This window comes from Channa argus, chromosome 15, assembly GCF_033026475.1.
Source record: "Channa argus isolate prfri chromosome 15, Channa argus male v1.0, whole genome shotgun sequence".
Lineage (NCBI taxonomy): Eukaryota > Metazoa > Chordata > Actinopteri > Anabantiformes > Channidae > Channa > Channa argus.
The window spans coordinates 6,764,101-6,791,530 of record NC_090211.1 but is presented as its reverse complement, the minus strand read 5'-3'; the positions used below and the strand labels follow the sequence as shown (position 1 = coordinate 6,791,530).

General features: G+C 38.7%; 1 protein-coding gene across 5 annotated transcripts in view; it reads left to right on the top strand.

The window, feature by feature from the left end:
• Positions 1 to 27,430, top strand: part of shank1 (SH3 and multiple ankyrin repeat domains 1) — a 68,535-nt gene that overhangs the window by 18,788 nt on the left and 22,317 nt on the right. For 4 of the 5 annotated variants that reach the window (XM_067476445.1, XM_067476447.1, XM_067476446.1 and 1 more), the window contains exons 2-15: positions 217 to 786; positions 12,724 to 12,927; positions 13,544 to 13,615; positions 13,927 to 14,035; positions 17,542 to 17,696; positions 18,468 to 18,635; positions 20,582 to 20,698; positions 20,892 to 20,969; positions 21,668 to 21,734; positions 22,004 to 22,173; positions 23,010 to 23,131; positions 23,514 to 23,662; positions 25,121 to 25,234; positions 26,106 to 26,181. In XM_067476445.1, the coding sequence (XP_067332546.1) occupies positions 268 to 786; positions 12,724 to 12,927; positions 13,544 to 13,615; positions 13,927 to 14,035; positions 17,542 to 17,696; positions 18,468 to 18,635; positions 20,582 to 20,698; positions 20,892 to 20,969; positions 21,668 to 21,734; positions 22,004 to 22,173; positions 23,010 to 23,131; positions 23,514 to 23,662; positions 25,121 to 25,234; positions 26,106 to 26,181 (2,120 nt within the window). In that variant the 5' untranslated portion in view covers positions 217 to 267. Of the gene's footprint in view, positions 1 to 216; positions 787 to 12,723; positions 12,928 to 13,543; positions 13,616 to 13,926; positions 14,036 to 17,541; positions 17,697 to 18,467; positions 18,636 to 20,581; positions 20,699 to 20,891; positions 20,970 to 21,667; positions 21,735 to 22,003; positions 22,174 to 23,009; positions 23,132 to 23,513; positions 23,663 to 25,120; positions 25,235 to 26,105; positions 26,182 to 27,430 lie in introns of those variants that run through there. The other variant, XM_067476449.1, reaches the window with a different exon arrangement.

Below are 27,430 nucleotides of genomic sequence, written 5' to 3'. Positions count from 1 at the left end.
AATTCTATCTACATCATAAACCATTTGTGCATACAGTGAAGGGTTCTGTAGCCACTAGGCATGCATAATGTTATACGTCAGGCATGTCTAATGTGATGGGGGCAGTTTATTAGATATCAGATTTTGTTAGAGAGATGTGGCAAGGTGCTCTGGTCACAGCCAGAAAAAAAAACACTCACAAACTTCTTCTGTTGTTTTTCTTCCTCTCCTAAATAGTGACTCCCTGGGAATGATGTTGTTGCCACTGTTGCCCTCTTTTCTGTCGCCATGACAATGCCGTTCAGCCCCCTGTCCAGCGACGAGGAGCAACAAAGGATGCTGGGGAACAGTCGACATCTCTATCCAGGGGCAGAGGACGAGGAGGAGGAGGAGGAAGAAGAGGAGGAGGAAATGGAAGAAGATGAGCGGGATGAGGATGGGGAGGAAGAGGAGAATGGTGAGCTGGAGGGTGAAGAGGAAGATGATGAGGAGGAGATGGTGGAAGAGGTCAGGAGAGGAGCCCTGTCAAGGGGGGGCAGAGGTGAAGGACGCAGGCAGTCAGGTAAAGTGGCTGGAAGACCAGCCGGGGACAGACAGATGAGACCAGGGAATCCTGGACACACTGCAAACCCCTATTCATCTAACCCCGCGCCCACACACCAACAACCAGCCAATCAGATACAGCAGCAGCAGCAGCAGCAGCAGCAGAGGAGGCTGAAAGACCGCAGCACCAGCTCTGTGCCATCTGAGGACGCCCACATTGCCATGATGGTGTTTCGCATAGGCATCCCAGACATAAAGCAAACGGTCAGTGCTGTGGGTTAATAATAACCATAAGACATTTTATTTATAGGTGCCTTTCATGACACTCAAGATCACCGTACAGATAAAAGCAAAATAGAAGAAGCAACTGAATTGAACTGAAGAGCAACTGAATGCTCTGCCCCCCATAGCAATTAAGTGAGCAGAAGGGACAGTGAGACGGATAGATGATGACGGTCTGCAGGTACGAGCAGGTATGGTAATATGGAAAGGTCAGCAAGGTACGGAAGGGTGAGGTTATGGATGGCTTTATAAGTAAGTAAGTAAGTATTATGTAATGAATGGGATGCGTGATAGGAAGCCAGTGGAGTTGCTGCAGAATGCGTGTCATGTGACAGGTCAATGGACTTCTTGTGATGATGCGTGCTGCTGATATCTGTACAAGTTGGAGTTTGTGAAGGGTTTTTTGGGAAGACCAAACAGAACGGAGTTGCAGCAGTCAAGCTGAGAAGTGAAAAGACTGTGAAACAGTATGCCAGCGGTATGAGGTGTGAGGGGGGATGTAGGTGGTTGATGCTGCGAAGATGGAAGTAGGCTGACCGTGTGATGGTATTAATGTGGGAAGTAAAGGATAGTGTGCTGTCGAATATAATTTGAGAAAGTTACATGTTAGCCACGATTTTATATCAAGGAGGCAGTCAGTGAGGGAGGGTAGAATTAGGTTTAGTGGAGATGTAGATCTGGGTGTCATCCACATAACAGTTGAAGTGAATATGATAATTATGAAAAATTTGACCAAGAGGGGGTATGTAAATGATAAAAAGCAGGGGACCCAGGACAGAGCCCTGGGGCACACCTGTGGTGACTGGGAGTGGGTGCGATGTGAATAATTTTAAATGAATGACCTAAGTGCGGCCAGAGAGATAAGATTTGAAACAAGCAAGGGGTATATTGATCCCAATACCAAGAAGTCTGGCTAGGAGAACTGAATGTGAAATGGTGTCGAAGGCGGCACTCAGATCAAAATGAATGAGGAGGGACAAAAGACCAGAATCAGCTGCCAGGACTTTCCAAACATCCAATTTCCCATCAGTTTTGAACACCTTCGCTTTTTCGAACATGACCACTAAATACAAATAAAACCACTTTGGGTTTCTTATAAGGGCATTCGTACATAAACTGTTAAACTATCATGAAGTGTCTTTAAATTAATAGTTTAACATTTTTGTAACTATACATTCTAGCAGAGAGTAAAGCAAAGAGAGAAAATATTGGACAAGTACAAACCTGGTTAATTTGTCTAGTTTGTTTAAAGCTACAGTAACTGTCACAATGACAATCTTGGCTCTTGAACCTTTGTGTCTGGGCTGGGGGCCAGAACCAGGCCAGCTGTTTTCTACTGTTTCCAGACTTTGTGCTAAGCTAACTGGCAGCTTACTTTAGCTTAGTATTTACTGTATAGACATCAGAGTGCTATGATTCCTCTCATCTGCTGTAACTCTCAACAAGTCAGTGAATGAAAACATTTCCCAAAATGTCAAACTTTTACTTTACCTGCATTTTACTGAAGTTCTTTCATATCAGTTTTGTGAGCCTGTGTGTGATAAGTGGGAGTAGAAAATGGATGGATGAATGGATTTCTTTCAGTTAGCCTGCAAAACTGAAATTCTGTCTTTAGCTTTAAGAAATGTTTGACCCCTCAGGTTTTTTGTTGAACATTTATGCCTCCACATTGAGACAAAGTATGAACCATGTTCAGTGTCTGTGCCTTGAAGCCCATCCTCTCCTAATGTGTTCACGGGCGTGTGACAGTATGTGAGGTCAGTTCAGTTTGTGCGGTGCTCCAGAAACATTGCACATCTCTAAGGATTGGGTGTATTATGTTGATTACATTCTCTCTCTTTCTCTGTCCCTCTCTCTCTCATTGCATTACCGGTGGAAAACTGAGAGCAGCATAAATAATTGTCAGCAAAGTGACTGATGTGAGAGGGTGCACAAGACTTTCAAGGTGACCCAGCTTAGTGTAAGACAGAGACAGTGAGAGTCGCGATAAGTAATATGTGGGCATGAATGAAGTTTTTAAAAAATACTACAAAAGACAGATGATTAAGTCTATGGACTAAAGTGAAAAGGGTAAAGGGAGGAAGTGCTGCCTCTGGCTTTATGTCGTCAAAAAGCTTTTAAACAGTGCAGTAAAGCACGCAGTGAAAAGCCCTGCGTGGTGTGACTGGTTTTAAGAGAGCTGTCCAGAATCAAAACAGACTGATCTGCCATTGCTCTCTATTTCCCAGATGCAGTCTTACTACATGACATCACTGTGAACACTCTCACCAGAAGCTCACCAGAACTGGCCTTACAGGCTAGAGATAATGAAGCCTCTATGTACAGTATGGCATTCCCTTACAGTAAAAAAAAAAAAAAAGCAGTTGCGAGACAGCCAGACATTTTTTCTCTCCTTACAGCCCACAGGATTTTTGGATTGATCAGTTAAAAGAAATCATGAGTGTTAACACAACTGCACGTATATTATGAAGAGCAAGGAATCAGAAATGCAAAGAACAGAAGCTGCATCCAAGTGTGTGCTTCTGAGCAGGGGAGAGAAAATTGAAAAAGAGCAGATAAATAGAAGACAGCGTGGATCTTTTGCTCATTCCCAGATAAAAGCTGAACCAGACTGCCTTTATATTCAACAAACAGAAGGAAGCGTTCCTCAGACATTAGCTGTCTGTCCTCTTTTGCCTTTCCATTAAGTGACCGAGGCCTCTATGATGTGTCGGCTTTATAAATCATCAGTAAGAATAAAACTGCAAATGAAATAAATGTGTTTGCAGGTGCCTGCGTGCCTGTGTGTCCACATTTTATATTTACCATCCCAACGCACTATAAACGCTTCATCCTCCCTCTGTGCTGCTGTGTGATTTATTATTGATCTAGGCATGGGTGTTTTCAGAAGTGTGTATTTGTGGACACACAAGTGCACTTCATCTAGTATTTTTAAATCAGATAATAAATAATTCACCAATTCATATTTATTCTAACAAATTGGCATCAAAGTTTAATTATAAAAAGATAGATAAATGAGGCTTGGAAGGATTTTAGAGACGAAACTTCAGAAATTACTTCACTGTCACATGAAGACTGATAGACCTAGATAGATGTGGAATGTAGTACATACAAATGGGTGCAGAAAAAGTTGGCGGATGAAAGCACAAATAATAGATGTTGATGAAAGTTGATGGATTTGGATAAAACATAGCTGAGAAAAACAGTTTTAAAAGACATAGATGGAGATAGACCAAGTCTGATAAACTGAAATTGACAGAAATAAAGTTAAAGACTAAAGTACAAAGAAATAAAAAGTACATAAGGGTTTCCTGTTGCTGACAGACCCTGTGAGCTATTTTATGTTCATTGTATGAACATATATCTGTAGAGTAACACGTTTATGCCTTCTAAAAATTGTGGGAAAATTTAGATTTTTAAAATCTACACTTGATCCACAGTAGTTACTCGATTATACTCTAATACCTACTGTAGTCAATGGTGATTAGAAAAGATTCAAGATATAAAGCGTGTGTCCTTGTACAGATTCACTGCTCAGTCCTTAAAGTAATTGTGAGACATTAGTCATAGAAGAGTAAAACAAAAATCCAGGACTATGATTGTTATGTCAAATCATCATGGGTAGAGACGCACCTTTCCATCTGAGTCATTTAACATTAGATGTGTTCATGCTTTTCTAAACCTTTAAGATTTTTTAGTCAGTGACAAGTGAGGGCCAATGAAAAAAACGAGTATATGATAGTTTTAAATGCTGAGGCCTTTGACTTACAAGTCAAACTGAATCTTAAATATTCTCAAGTACACACTTCATCACAACTGTCTCTATTTGTGTAAATGAAATAACAAGTACTGTATAATTATATTCATTAGGTTGGCTGACAGATGAGAACAGCAGTGATGTGTCAATGCGCAGCTATAACAAAAACAGGGAATAACAATAGGCTGAAAAAATAAAAAAGAGAGAACAGCTTTGTATTTCTTCCTTTTTTAACTTGTTACTACATAAACCTACAAACTCAGACATGCAGATAAACAGAACATATGAAACATGGCCTCATAGACCTCCTGCCAAGATGTAACCACTCAGTACATATCATCTTGTTCACTGAGGTCATGTGAGTTCTAATCCACCATCACTCTGACATTTACTGTGTTGCTCCACTCTCCCTCACTCAGCCTATTCAGGTCCACTTTTCCCTCTGTCATTCACTCCGTGCACTTTCAAAATAAAAACCTCTGCTCACTTTCTCTTTTAACCCTGCTTCATCTTCTCTCCTCCGCCTCCTTCACTATCCTCCTCTCACTGGTGTCAGTTAATATCCCTTTACACTCCCAGTACATTAGGTCTGTTCTGCATGTCAGCTAATTCACCCTCAATAAACTCTAATTGCTCGTTAATTGTGCAATAATGAGACAAGGGAGTGACTGTAACACGCAAATTGAAACATTATGAATTGAGGGAGGAGAATGTAGAGTGACGCAAGAGGCACATTCACATTGCCCTAATGTAGAGGATACAAAAAACACACATTTTGGCACAGATATAGCTCTATAATGTTGTATCTATTTGTCTCTCAGAAATAATTAATTTCATGCAGCCTTGTTATGAGTGCATGTAGACCAATTGACTTTGATTTGTCCATTTATGTTATGTTTCTAGTGGGAGAACTGGACATCGGCTGCATTTATACCTGAGGCAGAGCTAATGGGTCGGTGGTGATTAGAGTTTGTATATGACTATATTTTCAATATTTGAAAAACATGGAGCTCTTATAATAATGTAACAGCTAATGTTCGTAATAACATATCATACATCTACATTCATTTTTGTAAGACCTGCTTTAAAGATATGTTTAAGGCAGGAATTCTTGTTGAAAAAAAAAACAAGCAGGGAGCTGCTGAATGAAGACATGAGTAATTTAATGTTTTTAATTTGTGCACAAATAAAGTTGATAGCATCTAGAAGTCAGATTAAAGTGTTACTGTAAAGACTGCCAGTTATTCTGGATTACAATGTGTTTCAAATCCAAGCCTGTGTTCTTCACGCCATTAAGTGTCTGTAATTGTGTGCATGTTTAAGAGATGGATTCACAGGTGTCTGCATTCGTTAGCTCCTGTTTATTGTTGATATTTTTGATATTTGTATATTTCACTTTTGATACATTGTGCAGCCTCTTACCCTTGCTGCTTAAAAGCTCTCCAATCATGGCAACAACAAAAACTAGGGAGATCTCTCTTTAGTCTCTCTCAGTAAAGGCTGCACTCTATGTGTTCTGAGAGCGAGTACAAGATTTGTGTTTACTATCGGTTTACTGCATTAATAAAGAGGTGGTTTCAAACATTGTTACAAATAGAAAGAAGAATCGGTGTGTTAGTTATAGGCCAGGGAAATAAAGCTGAATAGATTCCACCTGCTCCTAATGGAGACAGACACATGAAAAGTAGAAAGTTATTTTACATTGTAACAGCTGATCTATTTTATTGTGCTGAAGGTTAAGGCACTTCTGGAATACCGAAGAACATTTGGTGCACCTATTATATAACCGGGATGTACCCAGTAAGCACAGTTTGGGTAATTTTTTACATTGGCCCATGTCTAGAAATGGAGCTAAAGTTGATTAATATGATGTCTAATTACAGTGAAAGTTTTCTGAAATATACCCTTCCGAATCTCGTGTCAATCAACTGTAACTTAGTTTTTACTGTCTACACATCTTTTGAGATGCAAATCAGCAAGTAATTAAACACACTGTGGTGGAACATTTTTTCAAGTTGTATTCAGAATTTATACTTAAGAATTATTGTTGTAGGCTACATCCTAATTCTACTTACAGTAAGAAGTTATCTGAGAGAAATGTACTTCTCACTCCACACATTTATTTGATATCTAAATTTAATTGACTACTACTTTGCAAAGCACTAAACCACCCAGCAACATGTAAGATACTAAAATCATAATACTGCTTACATGTTAATGCATCATTTGAAATATTCTGTTACATTATACAGAATACAGCATACACTATGAGAATATAGCATGTGTTGAGGATCCATTCTGCATGATCTGCACTTGATCTCTTTTTACACATTTTGCTCCAACTTTTTAAATTTTAAATGCAAAACTTTTACTTGCACAGTATTTGACGTTGGTATGCAGTTTGTGATCAAATCTGAATACCTCTTTCCCCTATTACTAAGTTTACAGTGTATCTGGTCCTTAATGCTGTGCACTGAACCTTCCTCTAACACTGATGGCTGATGGGAAAAAAAAGACACGGGTCCATTAACTCACTTGTATGCACAGTGACAGTCAGATCTGTGTTTCACAAGTTGTTGATATGATCCTGTCACAGCATGGGGTTAAGGCGGTTTTGTTCGCAGGTTTATTAGATTGTCACACTCATGCACATGCAGACAAGTTGCCATTTGCCTGCCGAGCGCATTAAACAGCATGAAACAAATGAGTTTTTTCCTTCGCTGTTTGACTTGAGCTGAATTCTTGCTAACTCTGAAGTATAAGCTTCAGCCCCTCAGGCAGTGTTTGACCTCACAAACACTTACACACTGAAATACAGAGACAGGCAGGGACACACACACTTATATTCCAGCTCCTAGTAACGATATGTGAACTACTCAGACTACAAGACTGAGACACTCCACTACGCCTCTCTACAGCAGAGTAAAGGTTGTATGTTAATGAAAGGGTGAGTGCCAAAGGTGAACAGAAGGAACAGAGATAATAGAGTGGGAAGTCTGGGCGGAGGAGAAGAGGAAGAGCAGCATGGTAGAGTGAGAGAGAGAGACAGAGAATGTGACAGAAACAGAGGTGATGACAGGAATGCATAACAGTAAAATATTTTTGCTCTTCTGAAGAACTGTTGTTGAGCGAAAGGGATGGCTGAAGTGGTTTAGAGAGAGATACGAAGAGAAGAGGTGTATGTGAGTGTTCGTGGGGGGGTATTTCCCCATAGATCTCATTAAGGCTTTCTAGTCCCCCTGCACATGCCCTGCAGAAAAAGGCCAGAGGGACAGATAGAGAGAGCTAGAGACACAGAGAGAGGAGCGACTCTTATGTCTGCATAAGTGAAAGAGCTGTTACAGAGAGATGGAGAGAGAGCAGGAAGGGGGACGGAGAATAAGATAGAGAAAGGCAGGGGAAGATAAAGAGCAGCATGGACAAAATGAGTGGGCGTATCTAAGTGGGAAAGTGTGATCACAGCTTTTGGAGGCAAGACAGAATTTGGTCTGCATAATGATAAAACCACAAGAGAAACAGAAGGGCTTAAAACAGCGTTAGAAATTTAATGTAAAACTAAAAATCATATGAAAGTTGTGTACAAACTGTGACATTGATTGCATTTACATGTGTACTACTACTATAGAAAAACTCCCTTATGTAAAAGCAGCAGTGCCACAATGTACACATAGAAGTATTTCTTTGTTATTATTATTGAAATATATTCAAGTAAAAAGAAAAGAAAAAGGTACTCATAGGATGGGGTTGTATATATTATATACTTTCTGTTTACCAATGCACATTAAAGTTGCACTTTTTTATGGTTGGATAAAATGGAGAAATATAACTAGTATAGTGATGTGAGGTGTTATCAAATCTAATGAGAACATTTCTATAAACAATTATGTTTAAAAACCTTGTTTCAATAAAACTGTAAGTACTGGAAGAATATGTATTCAACTCGCTTTTATTTTAAAAGTTTGTTTAAAAAAAAACTTAAAAAAAAAGCTGTTTAAAGCTTTAAACATTTAAGAAGAGAGACAGGTTGCCACATTAGCATGAAATATGAAATATCATATGCTTTTACCATTTTGATAATAAAATAAGACTTAAAAGGCTCAATTAAAACTTGTTAAGTAGTTAATTGCACTGAACGGTAGCAGCAGGATCATATGGTTTGTATAGTCTGAAGAAACTGCTATAACTAATTAGTAAATTAGACATATAAACTAATGTACAGTTAGAATACTAATCTATAAATACCAAGTACAGTGTTTGAGTACATGTACTTTATTCTTTCTCCCTTTAGCAGTATGAACCCATGAAAACATATTATTCTGGTTTCTCAAATGCAGATAAGCTCTTATCCAGTTTTTAGGAATAGTACTTTTAGAGAATGTACTTTTTTTTCCAAATGTGTAGTTTGTCATCAACTTAAGCTAAAAAGGTCAGTAAAACAAAAGTATGATGGTAAATTATGTAATATGATGCAATGTTTATACAGAATCTAAATAGTATACCTTGTCTTGTTTTCTACTTCGTCTGACAGATCCCGCAGTCTTTAATACTCCAGTGAGGCACCCAAAAACTAAACTGAATTTATGCTCATAAATCAGTGGCTACAGATATATATACTGGAGACACACCTGCACACAGGAAACTGTTACTGTGTGTTCATGCAAAGTGGAACATAAACAACCACATTTCTATCCTTCTTATACAGAAGGACATTTATTCTCCACTGGTTTCCTGTGTGTTTTTCTGTTTTTCTTCAACTAAATTCAGGAGTCCAGGATGGATGGATGATCTTCTGTAACTCCTCGACCTGTCCGTTATCTGATAAATAATTTAGTTAGTGTGATTTCCAGTAGCAAAGTGTAGCACAGAAAGGTAAATGCTTTGGTTGTGTAAGTGTAAATTCTGCTTTATCACTGGACAATTGCAGCTTATGGCATCACTAAAATAACTGTTTGAGGCCTGATGAGATTATATGACATGAAATATATTACAAAAGGTTGAGATGAGACAAAAGTGAAGCCGAATTTTGCCGTTTCCTCTGGGAGACCTAACCTCTAGCTTAGGAACCAGTGGACTAAACACCATATGTATAAATCAGTTGGAATGAGCTCCACCTGGACCTGCTACAGCAGTAAAATGCAGCTCATGCATGGATCCTTTAATATTAACAATGTAATAGTGTCACACACTGTATTATAACACGCAGGGCCCTTTTTTCAGCAGAATAAGCATTTTTGAAAGTTACATTTTGCTGACAATAAGTTTGTACTTTTTTCTTAAGAAAAAGGGGCTTTTGCTTACTTTTACTGTAATGGAGTATTTTTTCACTGTGGCACTTGTACATATAATTACTATAAGTTTCCAAGCAGTTCTTCCATCACTAAAATAATGTGTGTGCCACAGTTGTTGCCTCTAGCTGCTGTAAATGTTTTGTGCAATTTAGACAATTAACAGTGATTAGCCAGAATACCAACACACACACACAGATGAATGTAAGAGAACGCATGGTTGTCTCAGTAAAATCTCCCAGCTTCAACCATTTAGGTAGGAGTTATTACACACTTTTGAATATCCTTAATTTTCTGTTCATCATCAGAATTCGATAATTGCTTAGGATTATTGTTGGAATATTCCTCCTGCATGATTACCGAATTCTTAACCTGCATCCTCTCCTGCTGTGATTGTGATTCATTTTAGAGTGTTTGCTTTCATCCTTTCATGGGACTGTCAGTGCAGTGCGAAGACTTGTGTGTGTGTATGCGTGTGTGTGTGTGTGTAAAATCTAATATAATACAAACAGACACACCTCTTCATCTTTCTCATACTAAATCTTAAATCTTAGACATTCCCCTCTCTCTTACTCTGCTCGCTTTTGCCATACTGCTATAAGACACACATGCACATGCACGCGCACACTCTCTCTCTCACACACACACACACACACACACACACACATGAACACATTAACATGAACACACACATTAAAACCAAGTGAAGGTGTTTGCACACAATCGCACACAAACACATGCACACCCTCCCAGTGCCCCATCTCCTAGGGAACACAGGGATGTCTCTATGGCAACAAGCGGCTTGCTCCACTAATGAACCGGTTGCCATGGTGACCGGGTTGGCTGTGTGCGAACTGAGACACTGAATAAAATAGAGGGAGAAGATGTTATGTTACTCCTCTGCACAAAACCCCTGTGAAGCAGGGTTTTATTGCTTTCTTTTAGGGATTCTCACACACACACACAGAATTATGTGTGTGTGTGTGAGGAGATTAAGATGAGTAACAATGACTGAGTGAATGTTCTGGGTTAGAAGACTATTCACTAGAGAAAAGAGCCTGTGCAGTTGTGCAGCATGAGGCAGGGATCCCTGCAGCTAGCTGTACTCTGCATGGTCCTGTCATCCTGCTGCTCCCTCAAGGTCAGATAACAACACAACTTCACAGTGAGCAAAGGTAGAAGAGGAGAGAGAAAACAGTGCCAAAACCCTTCTGCCAGCCATTTGTGTAGTGAGTTACATTCTATTTTGCTGACTGAGCCTCTGAGCTCTTATGCATTTGACCATTTAAGACCCACCGTAGATACTTACAGCTGCACCAAAGTAGAGTGCCATTCATACCCTGCCTGCTAGAAGCACCCACATTTACACTGACGTTGTCTCCCCCTGCTGTATCAGAGAACAAACAGCCACACTGTGCTGCAGTCAGCCCAGTTAGATCCCCTGCTACAGGATTCCTGACATCCTTTAGCAGTGATAGTGATCATTTGAGATAAATTCCATAAAACATTATCAAGATAAATGCTTGTGATTGACAGGAATTACAAAAAAATGTTATCTGTAATGTGTAATCTTTCCCCCAGACTTCTCTGAGAAGAAAGGTTAGGTCATTTGTTTTAGCTTTATCATTTCCTGGGTATACTAGTTATTTAAAATAAACCACAATTTAATAGTTAATCCATGTATAAATACAAAGAACAATGTAAAAGTACAAAGGTCTGCATTCAAAATGATATTTAAGTAATTTCACAGTGGCTTCTGACCATTAATGGCATAATATTGTTAAAACTGAAACACTAATGGAGTAAATTGCTGTTGTTGCTTGACTTGGAGCTCCTTTAAAGTACTCAGTTGTGGGGTGGATTACTCCATTATTTTCCATTCTAGGGGTCATAAGCTGATTAATAAAGAAGGGGAAAAGCAGAAAGGGAAAACGTTACGTTAGATATGTTTTCCTCTTTGAACTATAATTAAATGAAACCACCTGAGAAGTTTAGAGAGGAAATCAGTGGGTGGCTGAACTAACAACAGAAATATAAAAAACAAGGCACGGGTTTTGTGTAAAGGGTCAAAAGCTAAAATGTTGGGTTTTATAATCCTTTCATATACAGGTTAAAACACACAAAAATGATCTAAAACTGTAAAAATAAATGGAATAAAAAGAGAAACATTTCCTTTTGAAACAGTGGAAATATTCAAGTAAGATCACAGATGGCCTGCCTCGCCCCCCACAAGCCCCTTCAACCCCATGCACATTACAGACAATTTCACCACATATGTGGCAGTTTGCAGCTTGAGGTCCTCAGGCAGTGCTCTATTTAAAAAGTCTATTAACAAAATTATTTCCTTCTTCTAAAGCAATATGCTTCTGACTGGGCAGCACAGTTGTGGAGTGGTTAGTGCTGCTCCCTCACAGCTAGAGGGTCCCTGACTCGAATTTATCTGCCTGCTGTGGCCTTTCTGTTTGGAGTTTACATGTTCTCCCTGTGCTTGCGTGTGTTTCCTATGGCCAGTACAATTTCTTCCTACAGTCCAAAGACATCCATGTTAGGTTAATTGTTGTAAATGTCATTGTGGATGCTTGTCTTGTCTGTACCCTGCCTCTGGCCCAATGACAGTTGGGATGGACTCCAGCCCCCATTGACCCTGAACGGGATAAATAGTTAAGATAATGAGAGGATGCTTCTTACAATATTTTCTTAGTGTAGACTAAATTGAAGTCATGACATGATAAGATTTAGGAAGAGAAGAAAGGAAAAGTTCCTGATGTTTAGTGTTTTCCAGTCTGTCAATAAGTACTCTATAACCCACCTCCCCTTTTTAAATTTCTGATTCATGAACCAAAAGCTGAGCCATGTCTGCATCTTTATCTCCTGCAGAAATGTTTGCGGTTTAACCCAGAGGCCACAGTGTGGAAAGCCAAGCAGCAGGTGCTGTGCTCCCTGACCGAATCATTGCGGGACGTATTGAACTACGGTCTGTTCCAGCCTGCCACAGATGGCCATGATGCCAAGTTCCTGGAGGAGGAGAGGTTACTCAGAGAGTACCCACAGTCCTTTGAGAAAGGGGTACCATATTTGGAGGTACTTTTCCAGTCTTTAATTGAGACAGTTGTAAGACACGGTGTCTTATTGTAGGTAAGTGATGTGGGCAAATGTCACAGTTATTAACTATTGCTTCAGTCCAGACAGGCTTGTTTATGATGGCTTCCCCCTTAAAAGTTTCAGATGTAAGTGTATTTTCAAGATGTTCCAATAGTTGAATTTTGTTGTTTACGTGAGCTTTTTACAGGATATGCCGTGTAAATAATCAACCACTTACCTTGCTGAGAAAAACCTCAGGCATGTGTTATAAAATTAGGAGAGTTTACTGCCAAATTGTGCATTTTTGCATTCAGATCCAACAGAACTAAAGATAACTGCATTTTAAGTCATATTTATATAAATCTAATTTTTGTTTGTTTTCAAAACTCCTCCTTGCTTCAGTGGAGACTGTAAACTGCCTTCAAACTGATGTAGTAAAGTCAAACCATTTCTTTCACATTTCTTTTATAACAGGAGGTTCTTATAGAAAACAATTAAAGCTGTACAATAAGTATGTGGGCTCAAATCTAGGCCAAAAGCTATGAGAATTGAGGACATAATCCCTCTGTGTTAAGATTAACTTTTCATTTGCTTTTTCTTCTTCTTCTGGGTTTAGTTTCGTTACAAGACCAGGGTGTACAAACAGACCAATCTGGATGAGAAGCAACTGGCCAAACTGCACACAAAGGTATAGGCTACGACTTATTTGTCAGAAGGGTGAATTTCTAATGAGTGTGAGATGCATGTTGCATTTACAGTGTATAAAGGTACTGGTACAATCAGTACTGTATGCTATGCACATCTGTGTAGCTTGTACACTTGTGCATGTTCATTTGTGTATATAAGCTTTGAGTAATATCCTGTGATATACTTTAACAAATCCCACCGTTATTACAGTTCTCTGACCTGCACTGTCTACGCAACACAATCGTGATGTGTATTTTACATTCCTTTTGGTTCTTGAGTTGTATGTAACAGCACTTCTCTCTCCACACATAGGCCAGCCTGAAGAAATTCATGGATTATATCCAAACAAGTGCTGTAGACAAGATGGGCAAGTTTTTAGACAAGGGCCTGGATCCCAACTACCAGGATGCAGACACTGGCGGTAAGGAATGAGACCATAATTGAATGAAAGCTCCGTGTCATCATTTAAAATTTACCTTAGCTCCGCTCACTTTATTAAATGAGTTGTCTGTCTGTCATCTATACATAATAATTTTATAAGACAATCACCCCATAAATGACAAAATAAATTACAACTCTGGCATAAATAAATAAACAGATAAATATATAATATTAAAAGTAATCTGTAAAGCATTCAAACCTAAACTTTTTGGGCTTTTTTAAAGCAAAGAACAGTGGCCATGTGGGCAAAAATTCACTCTCAAGATCTGGTGTTTGTTGGGAGTTAAGATACCTTTGCAAAAAACCCCAAAACCTTACAAGTAGATCGAAAACGTGAAATCGATCATAAAAGATAATGAAGGTGCATTAGAAGAAGAGTGAAAGGATTTCAGTGGATTTCTTTAGTTGAAAGAATTGCATCGGCATTTTGAACATACTGAACATGAGAGAGGAGGTTCTACAATAAAGATCTACACAGTATTATCTAGGAAGTAAACAGAAAATTAGGAAATGATACTTGCACTTCTCTCAGCTTATCTCAATCACCCTTCCGTGACAGCGAACTCTCCACACATTCATCTACGCACCCATATTTGTATCTACTTCCTTTGTCTGTCTGTCACTTCATTGCTTGTAATACTTTATATCTATGTTGTAATCTCATGTGCTGACCTCTCATAGACAGTCATACTGTAGCAACACACTGTACAAACAGTTTAAATGCGTATTGGAGATTTAACATCCCCAAGTGACGGTAGCACACAGGTGGCCAGCAGCTATGTGATGTGTGGCTCTGCTGTATCAACTCGACCTTTAAACTCTCTGCAAACAGCAAACGCCCCAAGTACCACAGTATGTTGGCATAACACTGTGTCAAGGATCTGAGCCAGTGCTATTCACAATTTGGTGGCTTTTCTCAGATCCTGTTAGTGCTTAGGGAGCACAGCAGACGGCTCATTTACAGTTTGGGTGTGCTGCTCTGTGCCACTCCAGCTGCTCTGGGAGCAAGTGTCAAAACACAAAACACAGACTGCCATCTTTGGTGTGAAACACATTTCCACTGCAGAACACCGGGTGGCAACAGAGATCCCAGCTGAACAACCTACATTAAAGGGCAACTTCACCAATTTGCTTTCTGTGGCTTTAGTTTAGGGTGTAAATGTAAAATAAAGCTTTTAAACTTGCATCTGACTTCCCTATATTAAATATTTTTCTGCTTCTAGCTGAAACACTCCTCCAGATGACATCACCCAGAGGAGTTTTCATCATTATGGGTTCAGATGATATAACCTGGAGGAGCTCTGGAAAGCAGAAACCATGATCACAAACTCCATGGTGTGAGCAACAATATAAGATAATCTGAAATGAAGGTTCCTCTATGTCATCTGGAGGCATTTTTCAGCTAGAAGTAGAGAGATAATATGATAATGGGAAGTCAGAGCACAACTTTTGAGAAGCTGGATTTAAAAATTAAAACTTATGTAAAAAATATTATATAAAAATGCCCTTATACAAAAATGACAATTACTGATTGATGAGTGACCTAAAGGTTTATTTTTTGTACAGGTAGGTAGGTAAATTACAAGTAGGCTACCTCAGATTTACAGTTGAGAAAATGTAGCTTTCTAATGTTTATTCCAACACTGCACTTTAGTTGATGATGTTACACCCTGATTTCTGTACTTGTGAATGTTATCAACTTAAACCTGAGGTGTCGAGGACGACAGTAAAACAAAATTAATAATAAGCCCTTTATGTTCAACTGACATCTACAGGAAATCTCAACCATCCACATGACTTGAAATAAAACGCTCACCTCCATCTCATTCAAAAAAGCTGCCAAATGGGCATTTCCATAGTTACGATGACGTAGAAACTTCAGGGGAAGTTACCATTCCCCCGAAAGATATGTACCTGCAGTAGCTGTTCAAAAATAAAAGCCCTTAATCATTTTTCTCCTTGCTAAAATCTGTCTTGTCACCTGTTCTTACTGGAAGAACTTTAAATGTTTTTATTCTTCTATTTCTGTGCATGTACCATTGGACGTAACAAAAAGTTAATGTGTGTTAAGTGAGGTTAAGAGTGTTGTGACAGAGCATTGCTTTCATTTAGAAATGTTTTATGAGAATTTTTTTTTTGCTTTAGTTGATGTGTCATCCTAATTGGCAAAGTATCAGTGGCTGGCTAAGTAAAACAGAATTAGTTGGAGTACTGATGCTGCTACATGATGAAGGCAATTTCTTCAGTTTATTTTACGGAGATTATTTTGGCTTGTTTTAGTTATGTATTTTCAAATTCCAATTATTTAAACAAAAATTGTAACATGGAGATTAATCTAACAAGCTTCAAAAAAAGAACTGTAACAATAAGGTAAGATGGTGAACACGTGCATGTTATTAATGTCCCTGATGTGAGCATCTTGATTTTGTATTCATCCAAAAGTCCAACAAAGTTTTATTTTTAAAAAAGAAGTCACTAGTAGCAGGAAAGAGCAAACAGGAGTGTTCCAGTGTTGGAATGTAATTACAGTAATACATTTATTACAGTACAGGACTCTTGTTATTTTCTTTACATGCACGTTTTTTCTTTCACTCCACTGTATTTTGAAGAGAATTTCGTAATTTTTACTACACCACAGTTATTTGGCACCTATTTACAAGTTAAGATTAGTGTACATCATAGGAGCTCAGAAAATATAAAACTACAGTTCATTATCATACCTTTTATAATAATATTAAGTTTAGCTGAAACTAAAAATAAAACCTGGTTCCAAAGATTTTATGGTCACAGCTTTAGGAGTGAGTTTCTTATTCCAGTGATTGACAGCTGGAGGCAGTATTGGACAAAGAAGTACAACAATGTGCTTATAATTCAGTGAAGAAGAATACTGCTACTGCAGCTTGTAAATATCAATAATATTATTTGAAATTTATTGTTAATTTAAATTCAGCTTTGCACATTTAAGCATTTTTGTTAGATCTTAAGGAAGCACACAGCGTGTTTTGGTGATGAGCACATTATTTTGCATCTTTTACAAAGCAAGCTGCACCAAAGCTTGTAGTTTGCTCTGTTCAACATGCAAAATTTATCAAAGTTTAAACACACCGTAAAAAAACAAAACAAAACAAAAAAACACATCAAACTAAGTCTGGGAAATTAAACAATGCGACAACACAGTAAACAAGGATATTGAAATAGTTTTTTTAGAGTACAAAATTGTTTTATTGCACTGACAAGAGGAAAAGTGAAGAAGCATTCATTTCTGATGCTAATATTACTCATCTGCAAGGAAGAAACTGCTGTTCTCCAATTTCTCAGTCATCCAAAGATTGAAACAAGTCAACTGGACTTCTGAAAGAAAGAAATCCAGTTGATGTGATTTAATCTTCGGATTAGGAGCAAACACCCAAATTGTGTCCTGCAATAATTTGACTCCCTGCTAAAGAGCAATCCAACTTTCTATCTGAATCTTTGTATGTCCTTCAGAGACTCCTCTGTCCCTTGCGGTGCAGTGTGAGCCGGGTGGAGGTGAAGCCATCCGGGTCCTGGTGGAGGGAGGGGCTCATATTGACTTCCGTGCCAAAGATGGACTCACACCGCTACACAAGGCTGTTCGAGGCCACCGCCATACAGCTCTGCTAGTAAACATTCACGTGTTGTTCCTTTTTAAAATCTGTTATCTAACCATAACAAGTAATGAGTTTTCATTGTCATGCTATAACGTGAAAAAAAAAAACAACTACATTGGGTGCATATCTACAACAGGGATATTTGCACTGAAATTGAAACAGTATTATTCTCTTTTGTGCTGTGGTACTGTATAAGTAAATAAGGTGAAGACTATATACAGAGCCTCTCACTCAGCAATCCACACCCACCCTCACACACAATTCACATGAACAAAAACGCATTATTCTGTTTAATAATAGAGTAGAAAAGATATTAAGGTTGTAAAGACATGCAACACATTTACATTTTAAGCAGTCCAGTTTATTGGCTTCCAGACCATCTAGAATACAAGTACTTGTAATGAGGGAACTCATTCTAGGGGAAATAATAGCATGTGTTACCTTGTCAGAGCCCATGTTTTCCACAAAAGAAAGGAAAGGAAACAGCTGCTTTCTGCATAAAAATATAGAGCAGAATCTGTTTGAATAAAAAAATGATTCACTCTTGCCTGAGATGCTGCATGACCTCTATGCACCTATTCTGATTTAAAACTCCATGACTATTTCTAGAATGTTTGGATCTCCCTAAGATATTTTTCTTTTCTGCTTCTTTGTCACAGTTCTTTTTACACGTCTAAAAATTTTAAGTCAGCATAATTATCATCGATTGCCTTTTTCAGCACTGCTGGTTTTTGACAGTGGTCGGGACACAATTTTGAACATTTCTGCTGCTTTGTCCTGCAGGTTCTCCTGTCTCTGGGTGCATCTCCAGACTATAAGGACCGGCGAGGGCTGACGCCACTCTACCACACTGTGCTGACAGGAGGCGACACGTCCTGCTGCGAAACACTGCTTTACCACCGTGCCAAACTGGGCATCAGGGATGAGAACGGTTGGGACGAGACACATCAGGTATGTGTGTAAATAATACAAGTCACTTAGGACCTAAAGGGAATGTTTTTGTTTTTTTTATTGGTTTGGGGGTTTAAAAATATTTAAGATATTATGTTTAAGAATATTACAGTTGATAATAATAATTCAGTTGATATTAATGTAACTTCCTTACATATTTGTTTCTCTTGTAATTTCCCATATGCTGTTTCTAAAGTAATGCCAAACTAAATGAATAGTAAAAAGTTATGTTACTGAATGCTTGGGGCAAAATCATTCAATCTAATGGAGTCAGTGGCCTAGTTTGTGTTTATGTGGGGGCTGTGATATGACAAAACCAGAAAAAAGTCCTACTTTTGGTTTGTCTGGGTTTTAGTTATTTTTGTTTGTACTTACATACATGTGCAAACAACCTTTTTATAATGGACCAGTTCATTGGTGGGTGAAGTACTTAAAAAGTATACATAAGTATAGGTACAAAATACACCAAAAAAATTTGGCAAAACTCTGGTAAATGTAGAAGTGACACAATGACATTTTGAATTCAGGAAAAGTGAGTATGTACAAGTCAAAGAAACATGCTTGTCTTTGCCTGCATTTGGTCGCAATCACCAATAATAAATAACACTACACCTTCAAGGGGGATAGAGGGCCTGGAATCTCCATAAGTTATTTGGAGCCTAATATGTTAAATAATGATTAAAAATAAAGTTAAGATGTAGCAGGGTAGAGAGTAGAGTAGCCATACTTAAATCTAGTTAAGTAAAGTACAGATACATGAAAACTGTACTTATGTACAGTAAGGAATTACTGGTACTTCATTATTTTCCACCTCTGGACCAGTGTACTGTGCTTTTCATTGTCATTCATATGTACAGCGTCCATATCTGTCTCAAAAACCATTCATGCCATGAATCACTGCACTTCTCATCCTTTATCTCGTACACCTTTCACGGTTCATCCCATCCATCCTCCTTCTGTGGCCTTATACTCCAGCAGTGAAGTGGACAGACGGGGCCGGGAGAGAAGATAAAGGTATCAGCCTTCCCATCTCAGTGTGAACACCCAAGCTTAATCAGCATCTGTCTCTTCAGCTCTTCTAGCCTTTCATGGCCTCCATCTTATACTGTCTCTGTCTGGGTTGAGTGGAATTTGACTCATAATGTTAAAGTTAATCTTGAGACTTTGTTTTTTTTGTTTGTTTGTTGGTATTTACTACCCAATACACTACTGAATATCTAAACATTTTGTATAGTTCAATCTTTAAAACTCCAACAAACACTGTCTTCACTGTAATGAACACAGATTATTTTTTTTTTAAATGGGTAGTCAGAAAGGTTTTAAATGCCTTAAGACTCTAAAGTAAGTTTATGAGGGTTTTATACTGTAGTACTGGTACAATCAGCAAAGCCCAGTTAGCTATAGGCTACTCATGTAATTGATATTATACTACATCAAAGAAAATAATGGATGAAGTAGAAGTAAAAACTGTCTCCACAGGAGGTTTTATTTTTCCTATCAAGTTGCTGTGGATTTTTTATCATGCTGATACCACAACTTCAGAGGTATAAAAAAGGGCGCCTATGTTCAAATAATCTTTTGTAATGATAATGTGGCTGAAATTTGTTTCCATAGGTTTTAGATAAAAACATAAATGTCTTATAAAAAGCATGAAAATTTGCAGTAAATTTGTGTATGGTATATATAATTCAGTGTATGATTTAAATGTGACCATTTGATTAGATCTCACCTGGGTTGTGTCATCTTGTTCTTCTGACTGTGTCACTGTCTCTTCTTCATTTTCGTTTGTCCTTCCTCCACCCTCTTTATTAAATAACCTCATAAATCCTTCCTCTGTTCCTCTTTCACACATCTGGTTTCCTTTGTTGCTAAATGCTTTGCTTGTCCACATGCTCCTGCCTGCTCTGTTTCTTTCCATTTCTTCCACATGATCCGTTGATCCTCAGGCCTGTCAGAATGGTAACTCGCAGCATCTGGAACACCTCCTCTTCTATGGGGCGGATTCCTCCTCCCAGAATGCATCTGGAAACACTGCCTTGCACATTTGTGCTTTATATAACAAGGTAAATGTTCTTTTTAAAAAAAATACAGTTCAGTTACTGCCTTCTGAAATCTGTACAATCTATAACACAACGGAATGTACACATAGTCACTTGCTTCTAAAGTCAATGCATACATGAGACCTAAAAATATAATTTGTTCAAGCATAATTGATATTTTACAGTGAATGTTCATTAATCACCCTTGTTTGTGCAGGAAAGCTGTGCACGAATTCTGCTCTACCGGGGAGCAAATAAAGATACAAAGAATAACAGTGGGCAGACGCCCTTTCAGGTAATAGCTGAGCGCATGGCTGGGTAATTATGTTTATTGGTGGCTGTATGGTTTTGTGTCTTATTAACTTAACGCAGCAGAAAGTGCCAGGGCCTAATTTCGCTTTAAACCATTATTTTGCTGGGATGCACACAGAGGTCCCAGGTGGCTGGATAGTGTGTGACCCCTTAATCTGGATACATTAGCTCTGTCAGTGCAGAAAAAGCCAGCTGAGTCTATTGGGTGTGTAAAAAGAGAGAAAACAAGACACATGACATCGTCGAGAATCCATTAAAATGTGCTGGAGTGTGTACAGGTTTTTTCCTTTTTTCTAAAGGATTTGGTCAAAAAGATTTGTGCAGTGGTGGAAAGAATGCTAAAATATATCACGTGAGAGTACTCATATGGCTTTTTATTCTTTTTCTATAAAACAGTAGATCTCTTTGCTGTTTTAACTTAGCCTGGATGACTGAGAATCATCACACACACTGTGCTGGAAAAAGGAAGTTAGAAAAGTAAACCTGAGTAAATTAAGTAACATTCAAATCTAAACAAGCCACTCTCACAAATCAAAAATGTTCAAGTCTGCAATATACAGAAACATGCTTTAGTAGCAGAACACAAGCAGCTATGTTCTTACTATAACACACAATTGCTACTTTTCTATTTTGTGCCTTTTTCGTGTATGTAAAAAAAATGTGTGTTCATGTTTTTATCAGGTGGCTGTCATGTCTGGCCATTTTGAGCTGGGAGAAATAATCAAAAACCACCGCGATACAGATGTGGGTAAGTGGAGGATGACTTGTGTGGGTTGTTGAGGGATTTGTAAAGATCTGTAATGTTCCAAGAGACTTTTCTAAACTAAAATGGTACACGGGGTCTTAATAAGGGAATTAATATAATATCAGCAAATAAAATTGGGTAACAATTAAAAAGTAAAGTACAGTACAACAGAATACTATTTATTGTAGAAGCAAATTGCTGCATGCTGGAAAAAGTTTCAGTGGATGTGTGTAAAAATAAACTGTGACAGTCAAATCTCCACTCACTTCCAGTTCCCTTTGTGGAGTCTCCAAAGTACGCCCCCCAGAGGCGGGAGAGCTCCCAGACGTTGACAATACCCCACCCTCATCCCTTCCTGCGGGCCAACAGTGACAGCAGCATGAACTTGCCAGATTGGATGGCAGTGCCCAATGCTTCAAGGACCAACATTGTCTCTGTGCAGGTGTGTAAGTGTGTGTAGGTTTGTGTATGTAAGAGATGAGGTTTAAAATCAAAGCTCTGAACAGTAGAAAGAGCAATAACCAAACAAGTCCAGTTGGTCAGTGATCTGAAGCTTTCAGCTGATCACACAGTCGTCATCGACAGATTGAGTTCATGCCATGAAACCATGCTCTACAGTATGTGGATTATTTGCTTCCCCAGGTAATTGGGTTCGAGCCTTGTGGTATGGATCTTTTGGGTTGTGGATCCAATACGAGCAGTTGGATTGTTCCAGTAAAAAGAAAAGCAAAGTGTAGTTTCATCATTCATCATCATCTTCTGTAAAGCTGGCACTTTGGAGAAATAATGTCAGAAAATCAATATTTACATTGCAAAAGTGGAGGCACCTTATCTCTTGCATTATTTTAGAAGCCAGATCCTTGTTGTTGTTATGCACAATGTGGCAGAAAATAAATCAGGAAGTCACAGGCTCTGTTTATCGTCTTATTTATGGTAGGTGAAGTGATCATGTTGAGCGTTAGCCCATAAATATGCATCATGTATTGAAGCTACAGAATTTATGAGCCATTTGTACATGCCTTTGATTATTTTTGTCATGTTTGATGAGCGTTTGTGTTGTCATTGTAAAAGCACAGTCAGCAGACTTTAGGACAGTACTGTAAGTACTGTAAGTCCATTATGTGGCTATAACAGAAATACTACATGCTGTAATAAGGGTGTTTTTCTATGTAGCTGCAGTCCATGTACATTTGAATATCTCCACTAGGGCAGATGAAAGTAATACAAGTAATGACATATTAAAACATATAAAAGTCTTCCCCTCTCTGTCTCTTTCAGGGCTATAAGCATACTGGTACCCTGCGGAGCTCCAGCAGTCCCAGGGGGGCAAGGACACGCTCCCCATCCCGAGGAAGGATCGGAGACAAGGAGGACCGGAGCAGGCAAAGTCGGAGACAGGGGTGAGTCCAGTATATTGTCTGTTTGTACTAAACAATTAGTTAGATTTTTGATAACTCATTAATTCTTAGCTGAAATTAAAACAAACTATTGTGATATTTTCACCTCTGATATGGTTTTTGCTTTAGTGATTCTCTGTCGAAAAGAGTAAGTGACGCATTTAATAATTTAGTCATCTATAGGGACAAATGTTGGGTATTTCCATTTTATGCAAATTTAAATATACAGTATTTAATATTTTATGCATATGTGAATATTCTTACTTTAGTAAACATTTAATTGAAGGGAATGTGCTTGATATGAATGCTTTTACCTTGGAGTAGGATTTAAATACATTTTTGAAGACTCTGTCTGTTACAACTTCTGCTACTTCATCCTATCTAGACCTGCGCCCGCTAGCACCCTTGCACAAACGGCAGGCCAGCGCAGACGTCTCTACAGTGCAGTCCCAGGACGAATCTTTGTAGCTACCCGAGCACACTCTGCACAGGGAGAGCGAGAAATCAGCTTCAATAAGGGAGACAGGGTCAAAGGTGAGTAGGTGCACATCTCTTGTTATAAAATTGTGTGTGTGTGTGTGTGTTTGTGTATGTTTGTGTGGTGGCTCACCATACTGCATTTTGTCCTCCACGTAAATTCAAAGTGTCTGTCTGTTTGGAAGTCAGCAGTTGTAATGTTTACACCCTGTTTTAACATGAGAGGATTGTAATGAAACACAGTGAAACTCTGTTCTATCAAACCATCTCATCAAACCATGTAGGGCATTTGCCTGTAGCTTTGATGTTTTAAAAATTACTAACACATCTAAAGCAGCAATAAATATATTTAAAAAAAAATTTAAAACATCATTTACATGAGGTTACATGTATAGTAGGTAGCCTTTGTTTCGGACTTTGGCATAGCCTCAAATTGTTGCTCATATTATTTAGGCTGCAGACTGAATAAATTCAGAGGTGAAATTTAATTGGGAGCTTTTAAACTAACACCATATAGCGAACTGATCAAGCATTTTGGACTCAAAGGCTGATGCCACATCCTGACTTTAGCTATCCACCAAAATTAGCAGTAGCTAACACTACTCTGACAAATATCCAGTGATTACAATATCATAGCTAATTCATATAAAACAAACACAGCCCAGATTTATCAAAAGCTTGCTAGGATATTATTTTTAATTGTGTTACCAAATAAATGTCTACATGGGCATTCAGCAGACAGATAGCAGCATGAACATCCCAATGTAAATTCTTGCCACACAATGAAGTAAAGGCCAGTATTTAGTTGTGTGTATTTTCTGTTATGGGGATATATGATTCCTTGTACCAGTTCTCAAAGCTAAACCTAACCACAGCCTTACTAAAGCTATATGCCCATCTGGAGAGTGGGAAACATAATTTAAGCCTTAAAGGTGCTTTAGATGAATATTGTTACCAACAAGGCTTTCAATCATTGTGCTGAGCTAATTGTGCTGACATTTGGGTGGTATCGGTCTCTTCATCTCACTCCCAAACTCCCATTTCTCCTATTGCGTTTGCTGGAGAAACCAGTGACTAGCACTGGTATAACACCACACAGCATAACATTACTGAAGCCTGACAGGAGATGTATGTTACCACCAGGTTTAAAGGGAGTCTCAGAACATTACCCAGGACCGAAGAGGTGTCCTCTGATGAGTTTGTTAAATGGTTCTGTCTTAACATGAGTGTAAGGTATCTATTTATGTGTTTGTATTCAATGTCTGCAGGTATGAATATGTGTGTGTTTGTGAGTGAGTCTAAGGTGTCTCCAGGTATGTATGTCTTGGTGAGTATGTAGGAGGTTTGCATGACCGTGTGTGTGTGTGTCTACATTATTTCTTTTCTGTCTGTATAATGCTGTAGACGTTTTTATGTGTCTTCATTTCTCATTATTGTATGTGTGTGTAAGCGTGTGCTGTTTTTATTTTTTTTTTTTTTCTGACATGCTGCTCTTTCCCACCTCCTCCTGCACAGTGTTGAGTGTTGGCGAGGGAGGGTACTGGGAGGGGACAGTCAGAGGTCGCACAGGTTGGTTCCCCTCTGACTGTGTGGAGGAAGTGATGCTTCGAAGCCAAGACAACAAATCAGGTGATTGCAACCAGTCGCATACAATCAAACACATACAGGAGGCTCATTATAAAACAAACAAAAAAAATAACAATAGTATCACCCAGCATCACTTCAGTGGGAAAAATGCAGCTTTTAACAGTGAACTACATATTTACCCTCATCTGACACTTCAGCGTTTTTATTCTCTCACATAAGCCTGACAGCAGGTAAGATGATAAGCTATTATGTAGATTAAAGACTTTATAGTAGTTGTGCTGCTGCATTATACAGCAATCAGCCACAACATTAACGCTGGTATTTTAAATAATGTCATGGGCCCAGATGTCAGCATGGCCATCAAAATGTGAGTACTGAGCAAACTCAGTGCTCAAGTAAAAGTAAAGTAAAAGTATTTGGCTAAAAGATTCTCCACTACAAGTACCAAATCAAATCTTTGCTAGTGGATAGTAAAAGCACTAAGCAGATTTGTTACACTAACAAATAATGTTTTTTTTATTTTAAACTGATTATGGTAATTGTAGCACAATATGTTCAGTAATGATTTAAAAATAAGGGTCAAAGGTCACTGTTGGTAAAGGTGGATTTATGTGCTGACAAGTGGTTAACCAACAGTATCACATTAGCATTTATTGGTTTAGAATATTTTTATTTATAGAAAAAAATTCATTTTATAATAAAACCACCAGGTGATATTAATGATATGGCTGATTGTAAGTATTATGTCACAACGTTACAGTACACTGTAAGTGTAGGTAGAAAACTTCTAGAAAGAGATGCTATTAGAATAGATCATCACGGTGATACTAATAATGTACCTGTAAAATAAACCTCGCAAATATAGACCTAATAGCTACAGCCATGCTGATGTCTCTGTTATGCTGTTTTTCAGAGAGCCGTGGAGAACGAGCCAAAAGGCTGTTCCGCCATTACACTGTGGGATCCTACGATAGCTTTGATGCTCCAAGGTAAGTTGTGTTGCTGCTAGCGATCACTGATGATGTGCAGTGAACTGAACAACTGCCAACTTCATCCAAAGAACCTGTGGTGTGATTCTCTAAGCAGCAGGGGCATAAATGAATAACTGGCTCTGCCCAGGGCTAGTGGAAATGCTGTTTATGGTATGGCCACACTAGAGTGGTGCTTTGCTTACCCGATAGGCCCTGTGAGGCAGATGGATTGACAAAGAGGCAGTAAGGACCTGAATGAAGTACAGAAAGGAACTGACATACCGTGGTTAAATAGAGGTTAAGAGAATGGCATTTTGACATTAAGATTATTCCACCACCTGAGAGCTGAACATGATCACCACTGTTTCTCACCTTTGGCCTCTCAGCAGTCCTACTGAGAAAATGAGGGTTGAAGTGTTTTGGTAAATAGCCTGATTTAACATGTCCATCCTCCCAGTGGGCTGTAGAAGCTAAACTGGCAACCTTTACACTACAACCCCACTGTTTCAGTGTTTTGACACACAGCAGATGCCGGGCGGGAGATTTGTTTGTACAGTATCATACTGTATGCATCTCTTCACATAAGATGAATCATGTGGTGATTCATACATACCAGTGGCAATTTGTGTGATGTGTGTGTTGTGAGTGATTCACTGCCTCAGGTCTAGAAGCTGATCTGCCTGCTTTTATCCTGGTGTCATCGTCAAGGCACAGGTTTATCAACTGGAGTTTTGACCAGCTGGTTTTGCTGAATTTATCCTACAGTAGGCGGAACAGGCAGAGTGTCATATCAGGTTAGAGTAGGTTTCTTCCTTTGTATGGCTTTCTGCTCTGAGGTGAAGAGCTACAATACGAGGGTGCACTTTTCAGGTGGGCTGAACTTGTCTGTGATGGTGGAGACAGACCTGATGACTAAGTCTGAAATTTCCTGGTGTCGACCAATATTATTAAATCCCCCACTTGTCATCACTGCCCTGCTATCTGAACTGATGCATATGTCATGGTATTAGCTACGAATTATTTCAGTCTATGGTTAAGTAGATAAAATATGGGCAGCATCTCCAGAAAATGCTTATATTCTGTGTGCTGGATGTAGTCTGGAGGTCATTTGTTGACACTAGAGGTAGAACTCTGTTGTATTGACTCTGGGTGTGTGACTTCTCATTACCTCAGCCTAATGTAATGTCTTTCCCTCTAATGCCTTGCGTTTGCATCCAGGTGAGGAGGGTGTTGTTTGGACTGTGCAAAGACATTATCAATCACATGT